Source organism: Alosa alosa, chromosome 8, assembly GCF_017589495.1.
Source record: "Alosa alosa isolate M-15738 ecotype Scorff River chromosome 8, AALO_Geno_1.1, whole genome shotgun sequence".
In the NCBI taxonomy this organism is placed as follows: Eukaryota; Metazoa; Chordata; class Actinopteri; order Clupeiformes; family Clupeidae; genus Alosa; species Alosa alosa.
In genome coordinates, this window is record NC_063196.1 from 160,590 (window position 1) to 172,896 (window position 12,307).

The window sequence follows — 12,307 nt, forward strand, 5'->3', positions numbered from 1 at the left end:
AATCAGTAACAATGAATTTTGAAGTCACTCTATGAATGGTGTATGCGTGTAACAGCAAAATAGATGAAAGTTTAGTATTTATTTTTTAAACTTACATGGCATGGTAACATAAAAGAAAAATTATGAGAAATATGAATTGTACAGATACATTTTTTCCCCAATTATCACAGATTTAACAAAAAAAACATATATCTGAATTTAAAACATGTTTTTACAAGAACTTTTATTTAAAAATGCAATTTGGTCATATGGTGTGACAGAAATGTCATATAGTGTGACTTGAAAAAAGCTGTCACACCATATGATGCAGCGTCACACTATATGACATTTTGACAGTTAAGCTAATTTTCTAGACAGTTAAATACAGCTAACTATTATTTAGCATGCAACTGACCACATGGCAGCAGTGCTTTTTAAGAATTCATGAAGAATATTTGTGGAAAATAGCTACTTTTTAGGCAAATGATGTCACACCATAAGACACTAAAATTTGGCCACGATTGATGATGTCCAATTCAAAGCTTTTTATATAAAAATCTAAAAAGCAGAACTCACCTCTTGACCATGCCAATTACTCCTGACATTCTATTGTTACTTCCTGATTAAGCAGGGTCCTCTTCACAATAATAATGTCCAAATGAATGCCCAGTCAAAATATACAATATAGTGTCACGCCATATGACGAACATTTTATGGACAAAATATATTTGATTATAACTTAGTTGGACAGCATGCATAAACATCAAAACTTTTTGTGGTTGTAAAAAACATCCAATTATTTTATATGCATGGTAAAACTTTAAAGTAATTATACTTTTTATTTGATAAACACTCTTTTTAGGAAGTTCGCACACATGGTGGACAGTCACACCATATGACATTTTTTATGTTTGGAGGATTATTTTAAGTCAAAAGTGAAATACAAATCCAATAAATTTAATATGACAGAACTTGAACCTACCAGACCTACAACATTTCCATATAAATTCTTAACAATTGCCATCTTTTATAAGTGTGTGACACATGGACAGTCTGAATTCTGCTATTTGTCATCTACCCACTTACGAAATTTCTTCAAGGATGGCAGGTCTGAAAATATCTTCTCCATCATCCGGTTATTCAATTAGGCTAAACATGGCCTTAACTCAAAACAGCTGGTAGGTCTACTGTTAGGACTATGTCATTTTAATATGTAAAAGTGTCAAATGCAGCCATACTTAAATTCTGCTTACTGCATGTTTATTATAATATAATATGATATTATTCAATATTCATTATTAAATCCTTCGCAGGTCACAGGTCTACTTATCAACATGTAACGTTTATTATAATATGATGATTATCAATATTGATTATGAATGCTTCGCAAGTCGCAGGTCTACCTATGTGCGTGTAATGTAAATGTCGGGTCTTGGAAATATGTCACCTTTTTCAGCCCTTCTGAGTTTGCAGGTCTGGGTGTGTTTGTAGTAAGAAAGCAATCGGCCCGTTGTAGCAGAAAAACTCGCTGGTGCTTACATTTCTGTAGGCCGACACATTAGGCTACAAGTTTATTCCACTTTTAACAGAGTAGATATCTAGCTTGCCTATGTTTTGAATTTCAAGAGAATGTCTTTTAGGCTAACTTTATCTGCGTTAGTACGCCAAAACGGGAGAGAGTGGGAGAATCTTGGACACACACATATGGAGCTCTCAAGTTAAATATGAGGTTAAGTGTTCGGTGAGTTTTCGGTGATGGTGTCTTCAGCTGTCAAATGTGACCAATCAGGGAACAGTTTAATTCCAAAATTTAGTATCACGTGGGTTTGTTATCATTTGCTCTGGTATAAATGTTGCCATGTGAACACAAAGGAACCCTGGAACAATGGAGTTTCACTTTTACATGTAAAGCCCTAATTTGAAAGATGGGCAGAGGATTTGTCACATACAGTGCTGTGCAGAAGTTAAGACACCCATGCTAAAGTAGTGTTAATTTTGTCAAACGAGAGGAAATATGTTCGTCAACGACCTTTTTTTCCATGACCTAGACGAGACTGCACTAATATCATGAAACACTGACTAAGACTATCTTAAAATGCATTATTGTTGACGAAAAAAGACGAGACTAAAATGTTTTGCATGAAAAATCTTAAAAATTAAGATAAAATCTCTTCATTTTCGTTACGTTTTCAAAATATTCCGAATGAGTTTATGCGCAGCCAGCAGCTTCCCTGTAGGTTAGTCTATGTGCAGCTGCCACAACCCTGTGGCTGCAATACGAAACTACATGGAACAAGAACACAGGAGATTGTTTAAGGTTAAAGATTATTTAAGATATAAGTTAAAGCTTCTCTCCTACACGAATTAACATCCCCCACAATGTCCATACGAAAATGTTCAGCAAACAATGTCAACTATTTAACTAGTTACACTGATGATGCAAAGTTTGCTAGCAAGTAAGCTAATATGGAAAGTTCGCTAGCAAGTTAGCTAGCAAGTTAGATGGAAAGTTTGGGGAATGTGTTGCGTTTGGGTTCATAACGGCATCTAGCGTGGCGGAGTAAAACATTAATACTTGGCTTTATGATCATGACACTGGTCTTGGTCCAGTCAAATCTTTTACTGTCTGTGGTCAAATCCCAACCGAGCTATAACTGTAGCTCGACTTACCTGTGCATGTAGACATACTGACTGACAAAAAATCAGAATAAATAATTATAACAGACGAGTAGCCCTGTGGACACACACTATTGTTGGAAAATTGAGATGTGTGAAACACTATTTGACTGAAATGGTAATAAGAAATAATTTGTTATTAAAAAAAAAAAAGACTAAAATGTTTTGACTAAAACTTGACTAGGATACCTTTTAATTTTCTTTTGACTAAAACTAGACTAAAATGACGAGACTTTTAGTCGACTAAGACTTGACTAAGTATGACTGACTAAAAAGGACATTTTGTCACAAGACTAAGACTAAATAAAAAATAGGTGACAAAATTAACACTATAACTATAGTTGACTAAAAACATGAGAAAATCCAACCTTTAATTAAAATAGCCCCACATCGTCACATACCCTTCACCATACTAATAGATTGGCATATGGTACTTTCATCTGGCACTTCAAGATCATCTCTCAATGCAAATCAAACCAGCTATTAGGTTATCTAGGTATGGTGAAGGATGGGGCTATTTTAATTCCAAAGGCCAAGGGAACTTTATAAGGATGCATAGTATCCTGGATCCATGAAATAACTGGCCTTTAAAAATAGAAATGTGCCTGCCTCTATGGGAATTTAACGTAAGGGATCCTTATTAGTTATTAGTAGTAGTTGTAGTTATTAGTTATAATTATGCCCCCTATATTTTAAGGAATAAGATTTATTTATGATGCATGGTTCATTCATAAAGAAAATTGGTGTCCTTAAAGGTTGGATTTTTTTAATGAAGGCATTTTTTATTCCTCTTTTTAGTCAACTTTAGCATGGGTGTCTTAACTTATGCACAGCACTGTAGATCTGTTTCTCAAGGTCACCGAGTACCTTCAGCTAGGTAATACCGATTGTTTTTTTTGTTTTTTTCTTGTATCAATATTATGACCTTGAGAAACTGAGATCTATGTGGAAAAATTGCCGGATTACCTCTAAGATTTGCCCATCTTTCAATGAGGGCCAATCGTCTTATTATGAATGTATGCGTTTCCTCATTGTTGTTCATAGCCTTAATGTCATAATTTTCATGCCTGGGCCAATATATTCAATCCTTTCAGGTGCTTCCAACTGAAAATAATAGCAACAACCAGCATGAAAAAGAGGATACCAATGAGGTGAGCTAACAAGTTTTGAAAGTCATCACCATTTTCTTACATTATTAAAACAGCAATGTTAGGCAGATGTAGTTGTATAAACTGTTTTGGATCTTGCGCTATTACGCTTTTCTGTTTCGGGGGCTTTTATTTTGAAAACGTTTTTTATTTTAAAACCGTTCCAACTGCAAGCAGAGCAAACATTAAACATAGAGACGTCAACATAGTGAAATTAAACAACACAGAATAATAATTTGATTGTTTCAGCACACTCCGAAGAGACCCAATGTTAGTGTTCATGGAATATGCACTTATCAATGTTCATTTTGTGCTTTTATACATAATTGTGGACTGTAATTAGATAATCTTTTCACTTGCTAAGTTGAGTAAGTTAGTGTTAATTGACGTGAATAAACAACAAAATACTTCCATATTGGTGATTTCAGAGTAGCAAGAGGGGCTTCAATTTTGGTCGGTTGGTTGATGTTTTTTTTATTTAACCTGCAGCCTAAAGTTAGAGGAGTGTTGACACTGCAGTTTAACATGTGTGTTTTTTTGCGTCTTGATATACATGCTGGAAGTGATATTTGGGGTGTGACTACATCGTTGATTCTACCTTTGAGTTCAAAGTTTGAGATTGAGATGTAATTTCGATCAATATCGACTTAAAATCGAAATCGTGACACCCCTAAACAGGAGTAGTTATTGTAGTTTACTGAAGAATTGTTGGACATTGATGAGTTGAACAGGTAGCTGTACAAACAGAGCTGATTGCAGATGTGGTTTGTCTACAATAACAGGAAAGGCACAATAATAGATTGTTTCACAAATTATTTACAAATCAAAGAGGTTATAAATGATATTATACTTGCTTGTAAGTGGTCTCAGGAGGATCTGAATCTTATAACAACTAGTGTTGCACGGTGTATCGATACTAAAAAGGTATCACGATGCCTTAACGCAAAAAACAATACGATTTCCGACGTTTTTAGAATCGATACTTTGTTAAAATAATAACATTCTGTGTCTGTGAACTGCTGCTCTCAAGCACGCATCTAGGCAAGTGGGTGTGTCAAGCAGGCAGCTCTGAGTGCAGTGAGTGCGCAGGCAATGTCAACATAGTCTTTCCCGACAGTCTTCGGCCTTGTGGATAAAACAAAAGGTGAAATCTGGAACTATATCGGATAGCCTACATCGCGAATAGTGAAGGCAAGCCATCAGGTACACAGAGGCCCGTTTGTAAAATATGTTTCAGTCATTTAAAAGCAGTAGGCTACGCATGGAACTTGGCTAAACACCTCGCAGACATATCCCAAAATTCAAAGAACGACAGGTTAACGAATATAGAAAACACGACTACATGATTAGTGCCAAGTTCTTCTCTTCTGTTTTAGTCTAGCCTAAGTGAAACGAGTATGGTTCTCTGGGATAAAGCGAACCATCCTTCATCAATGAATTTTGACGTGACATAACGAGTAATCATTTTGACGAGACAACGAGTTATAATCATAGGGTGCTAACGTGATGAAAGTGCAATGTTCACGCCAGAATAACATTACCATAACTTGTAAACAATCTATTTCATGTTCGGTCAGTACTATTGGTAATATTTGTCATGGCATGTAGACTGCAATTTGTTCAATAATTATTGCCCAGATGTAGGATAGGCTACCCTAAATGCGCTAATTAAAGCCCACAGCATATAATACCACCAAAGCGTGTTGAGTCCTAATAATAATAGCGGGTTATTGTTACGTGAGCAAATCATGTTATCAAAGAAATAGACGTAATGTAGGAATGCACACAGATATATTGCAACAGATAATGGTGTAGGCCTATCTAACGAAGACCTGAGTGGTTGGAACGTCGTACTTGTACACTGGGCGCAAAGAAGACTATCCTCACAACTGTCAAGGAAATCAGGAAGGCCTAGGGTAGACTATACTGTACATCAGATGGCCTAAAGATTAGCTCCCTCTGCATAGCATTTAGTGATTTGCATACAGTAATTTCAACAGTGACCTTGATCTAGCCTAGTTTGGCTATTCAAAGCTACTTTATTGCCAAAACACAATGTAAATGAACTATAACAAACAATAAAGGACTTAGTCATACAAAGTAGGCCTACTATTTTACTGACTATAAAAAATAATAATTATATATGAAGTTTAGAACCCAGAATTGACCTGCACACTACAAAAGTGCACCAAATTCAACACAAATGACTCGATACACTTGGAGGAGGTATGAGTCCTTTCTTTTCCAGATATCTTAGGATTTCGCTGTAGTATCGTTTCAGTATCGAGCATCATGATATTTATGGCAGGTATCGTATCGAAGTCATAATTCTGGTATCGTGACAACACTAATAACAACTTCATTCCTCACAGTGATTAGGATGTTGATGACTTTGTTTTAGTACGGTGTCTTGTGTTTTTTGCATTACAAATTTTCTGAAAAATATATGTTTATGGTTGTAATATAACAATATCTAATTAATTATGCACTAATTTGCATACATTTCAATTACAGACGTCTGAACATTGGATAGTTAACATTGGATGAAGTCAGGTTCAGGTCTGCCTTCAGAACTTTTTCTGGGTTCTCTCATGTCTATCTTAGTCTAATTCACAAGACCAGAGACACCCAAGGATCTCATGTATAAACGTTAACACTTTTGGTTAACTGTGATTACAAAGAACTTTCCTGAATACATGCTGGTTTGTAATCTATACATAACTTACTTCACTCTAAATAACAGAACATCTTCCAAACTAAATTAACTACAGTGGGTCCCAGTTAAGTTTGGACGGGTTCCTTCAGGAATCACGCACCCCATTTTCTCAGCAGAAATGGCACAAACTGCAGTTGACACAAACAACCACAAGGTGTCACTTTGGAGTTCTGCCACTACTATTTTTGATACGACTTGACTTACTGCTTCCATGATGCATTTTCCAAGTCAGTAGAACAATCAGCTCAGAGAGCTGAGCCATTACCAAACATATATGATAATACAATAGCGTGAGTTTATATATCTTATACCCTATTTGTCACGGTTACTTATAGATTTGATAGTGTAACGATAAGCGCATGAGACTTTCAGCGGGGGCACGGGAACTTAAATTGATCACGGTAGTTTAAGCTTACACTTGACAAAACATTATAATATGAAAATGTAGATGCAATGTAGATGTAAGATGGTGCAGCTCCTTTAAGAAAGCACCGTGTGCAGGGATGGAGAGAGAGAGAAAGCGAGAGGGGATATGTGTTAGAACTTAGATGCGTGTGGAAAGTGCTGTTGAGACTGGAGCAAGTCATATTCAAAATAATGCAAAAAATAAATCCGCAGATAAAACCAATTATCCTCATTCATTGCAACCGCAGCATGCCTGCTTTGTCCGGCGCTCAAACGAAAAAGATATCAAAGCACCTTTTGCGTTTGAATGTAGCATGAATTTAAACAGCTTGACAAATTATTTAGCTAATTGATTATAGCCTGTACAGCAATTGTTGAACATTTACCTGTACAAGTACATTGTTAGCCTACAGACCAATTTCCATAGTGCACATCTTATCAATAGTTTGAATGTCGTGTGTGTTTCTGCATTGACAAATACCGTTCAGCACAATGATTCATGCCCAATTAATTTCCCCTGTTAAAGTGTTCGCCTTTGTTACACTATTTGGTTTCATGATGTAGCCTATGATAACCACCATATGGCCAAAAATGTGACTCAGCTAATGTTATAGGCTATACAATTTCCCCTCTTAAAGACAAGCTGGTGTAGCTTATTAGACTAGTATTACTAGCTACTATTAAAATGCACCGACGGTAGCCTTGGCTATGTGTAAAGTAAGCTATCGCATGATTTCATGCACGTAAGTTCATGCATCTGTCAAGTTCGTACAGGGCCTCGCACCCCCTTGCGACGGCCCTGCAGCTCCGCGATAAACCCGGGAAAAGTTGACAGGTTTGTTTCGGTCCCAGTGATTATTTGTGAAATTGTGCAAACGACAGCCTTTTCAAGGCATTTCAAGGAAGGAGTCGTAGCATGCAAGCTCTCAAATTGACCCAGTAGACAGAAGGCATCAATAGCCTAAATTGTTGGGACTGGGGAGGGTCATGCGTTTTTTCTCAATCACTTTGGAGAGTCATAGAAAAATGTCTTGCTGGCGAGGGAGGGTCACGTCTTTTTTGACTAACGCTCCCAAAACTCCTCCGGTAGCCCCTTAAATAAATAACGAACAGTCCCTAATTGATTATAGCCTGTTGGCCTACACCAGCAATTGTTGAACATATACCTGTACAGGACATTGACAGTAGCCCAGCCTAACAAGCAGATGTTGCAAAAAATCAGAAATAAATAATGTAATCTGCATCGCTTTATTTAAAAAACTGCAAGCAACAAGAGGGTTGAGTTCGCTGTGAGGCCAAACCCAAGAGCAGAGCCTATCTGCTAAGGCACTCGATAGGCTATAACGAGCTGTTTGCGCCTGGAAAGACAATAAGATGCTTTCTGAATAGCACAGCGAAGACGACTCTGGTCATCCCATACCCTCCCCCCACTTCCTGTAGCCTACTATTATGACTTTGCCGTTTTGGGACATTAAGCTTTTTCACGTTAAGTCCCCCTCCCCCACCCCCTTCTTTCACAAGCAGTGGGGAGCCTTGGGCACAAAGTAACACTTTTGGTAGACAAAGGAGGGTTCTCCGCGCTTCTGTCGTTTGGCCACAATCCGGTGCAACCAAGCCAGGACAGATATTTTAGAGCAGGGGTGTCAAACTCATTTTCATAGAGGGCCACATCATTAAATTTATAGGTTACTGAGGGCCACATAATCGGCGAACATGTGCATGGTGCAACCATGAAATCGGTATTGCAGTATGGCTTATTCAAAATTGGTGTGTAATGGTCCTAACCACTTTAAAACAGTGTGGCTGAAATAAAAAACAAACAGCCTACAACAGTAACATTTTCAAATGCAACTTCTAGGCCTACAGTATTAGTTAACAACTGATCAATATGCATTCATGGACTGACATTGATGAGAATAAACTGCAGTCAATAATGTGTAACAATGTCCATAACACATATCACCACTAAAATTAACTGTGGCTAAGAAAGGTACTGTGTGTGTGAGCTATGGTACGTACACCCACCCCCGCAAAAACAAATTCACGCGTGTACAATATTTGTCCGTTTCCCGTGCATTGCAAAAAAAGTAGCCTACATAGCATAACAATGTTCACATGCAATAATACAACAACAACGTCTACGATGACCTATTAATTTGGACAAATTGATACAGCCCTATAGCTAAAGTTACCTTTAGTTTTGTTCTAGCGTACCGTGACGTCTGGCTTTAAACAGCTGTAATCTAACGTTCTGACAAGCACACCAATTGCCTACCTTGTTCTTGCCCATCTGGAATAACTCCTCTAGCTTTGCTGTCTCCATCCTTTCTGTTTTCGTTGTTTAAATTTGTGATATCCATAAGTGAATTAGCCCAACATTGTGTGCTGATAACCATATATAGATAGCCGAAAGTAAAGAAAACAACAAGTAGCCTAGTTATGTGCCTGCGTGCGTATTCTGTCTTTAAAGTTTAATAATGTTCTGCACCTTTTACTAAAGAATAAAGAAAATTAAGAAGACATCTGAGCTGCACCGGCGTCTCTCCTTCTCTCTAACACTTTTTGGCTTTGGCTAAATATTTCTAAAATCATTTGAGTTTCACTAGTCACATGTTTTAACAAGCAACACTTCTTATTGAACTAATAACAGGCGTGTGTCGAAAATTGACTTTATTTTCCATAATGGAGAAATAACATATGCAGAGTATACCAAGGTCTATCTTGCCAAAAAGCCCTCAAACCTGAAAACACATGAGGCAAAAGTGCAAAAATCACAAAACTAACTAAACTAACACGCATATTTTTTTGTATTGCAATCATTGTAGCCTACAGTTGTAACAGCAGGCGTAACAGTCGTTTTACTCCCCATTATCGCTCATTATAAAAGAACGTTTAACGTGTCCCAAAACAGCTATCAATTAATCACCAAACGTCTTATAAACAAGTATTGCCAGGAGCAACACCTTGCAAAAAATGATAACAATAGGCCTTTATATGGCTCTGCTCCTGCCTAGATTCGAACTCAGAACTGCCTGAAAGTTGCAGACCTGTTCTGGATATACGTGCATTAACCCACTCGACCGTCAGACAACGCTATCTGCTTCGAGTAGCCTATTGGGTAGGAATGTAGCCTACACTGGTTGCTGTGGCACAGTCTTGAGTGACCGAATTCGTTTTCCTTTGTCATATGAATGCTGTCATTTTGTTAACATTACTGTTAAGGAGATGCTGTAGGCAAAGGCTATATTTCAACCTCGTTAGTGTAGTAAAAAAAAATCAGAACTATTCACAAGGTTTCTGGGCAGCATATTTATGTTCTGTTAGCAAGCGAACTTCTCATGACTACCGACAAAGTAGCCTACTGCCAGCTGACGAAGCTCTCATTTTAAAACATTACTGAGAGACGGGCACTGTACAATCAAGAAATCTTGCCACTGAATCCAAAACTATGTTTAACATTATGTACAAAGCTTAGGCTACAGTGGACTAGCATGTTGCAGGGGCTGCTAAAAACACAGAGAAACGCACTGAAAACTCGGCCAATCACAGCCCTTGCTGTCGAATGCGCCGTTCGGTTCGTCCGTGGAATGCCACAGCAGACTATGCTGCCCCCAAGCGGTTGCAGTTGTACTTACATTTCACCCAGCTGCGTGAATCACCTTGATCGTGAATGAAGTGTCAATTTTTAACTGGGACCCACTGTATTTACAAATATGCAAGTGAACTGCTAAACCTTTCAGAACAAGAAACACTTTTCAGAACAAGAAAAACATTTCAGAACAAGAATCATGGACTGAGTCATTCTCAGTATTCTTGGCAATTTCTCCTTTATACAACTGGGTTAATACTCACTCATCTTCCTCCCTTTTTATCAACATCACTCCCATCATTTCTGACCTCCTGGTTTTCACAGTCTACACTGTGAGTGCAGGCTGGTGTGCATGGCAGTCCATTTCGAGTACAGGAACACACATTTTTTTCACACTTACTCTTTAGGCAGCCACACTTCACAAAAGCCAGAAGCTCTCGAGGTGCTGGGTCATTTAAACAATAAACTGGCACAAACAAATCTCCCTCCAAGTGCCACCCATGATCTACAGGAGAAGGCAGCTTGAGCTTTGCTTTAGTGCAGGACTTTCATACATGAGTCAAATAGTTTGTCCGGGATACATGAGGATGAAAGGCAGCTGGTGAAGGTGGAAGCTCTTTCCCTCCTTTTCCTTTTCGAAACAGCTCCCACCGGAGGTCTTTTAAAGTAGCTGCATTTTTTGCTGATGTTCCATATGCCATGCACACAAACTTCTCCAAACAATTCACCACATCTATACTGGATCTAAAGATGACCCCAAAGCCTGCAGACTCAAGAATGGGGTCTCCCTCATCGAGGAGCAGAAATAGCTGTGTCCATTTCTTTTTGCTATTTCCGGCAAACTTTCCACCCCAATCTGCACCAGTAAATGCATGGAAGGCAGGGAATGCTTTTGCATGATTGGATCCAAGGTCTTTAGCACTTTCACCAATGTTGATGATACAAGCTGTTTTTGCATGCTGGGAGGGGAAAAACAGCTTGTGACATGGTTTAAGAAAGCTGTAGATGAAGACAAGCAGCACATAAACGTCAGTGTTCACCGAGTGCACATGAATTGTGCAACCAGGGTGTGATGAGGCAGCATAAAGACAGTGTAATGGAATCAATGTATCTGCCTCTTCATGGTTATGTTCTTGCATTTCCACAGGGAATGCATCTGCCAAATTTGACCTTACCTCTGTGCCAGCTGCACAAACAAGCAATTGACCACTTGATGCAAAGTTTTGTAGTAACTTCCCTTGAAGGTACAGAATAAGTTTATTCTTTGTTTCTTTATGAGATAGGAGCTGCTTCATGGTTATGTTTTGCACATCCATAGCATCTGAGATATGGAAGATAACTGGTTCAGAGCCTTTGGTGCGTTTAGCTCGTGTCTGATCTTTCAATGACTTATCAAGGTAACGGTCAAACAAGACCCTCAGTTCATGTGAACCTTTTCCTCTATTGCAGATAACTGATACAAACTGATCTGCCAACTTTGCACAAGTGTTTGAATGAGTGTCTCTTCTTAAGGCCTGCAATTCAACCATACCATCTATGACAATGACTGAAAAGTCTGTTGGTACTGAGGCATCTTCTTTATGCATCCTCTGTGTTGCATTCATCAGTTCTGATTTGTCTGTTGGAATATAGATTAAGCCATCCGATATAAACAGGGACCTGGGGTAAGCTGATGGCTCATATTCACCGACTTCTCTCATGTTAACCAAATTTGGCCGAACCTCCATAATTAAAAGAAAGCGTGTTAGCAAGGCACATTCTCTACTAAGTTCTGTCAATTCTTGCCCGTGCTTG

At 38.3% G+C, this 12,307-nt stretch overlaps 1 protein-coding gene across 1 annotated transcript in view; it reads left to right on the forward strand.

Moving 5' to 3' along the window:
* lbr (lamin B receptor) overlaps positions 1–12,307 on the forward strand; it is a 71,757-nt gene that overhangs the window by 15,454 nt on the left and 43,996 nt on the right. Inside the window, exon 4 of the mRNA XM_048250342.1 lies at positions 3,750–3,806. Within this exon, the coding sequence (XP_048106299.1) occupies positions 3,750–3,806 (57 nt within the window). The remainder of the gene's footprint in view (positions 1–3,749; positions 3,807–12,307) is intronic.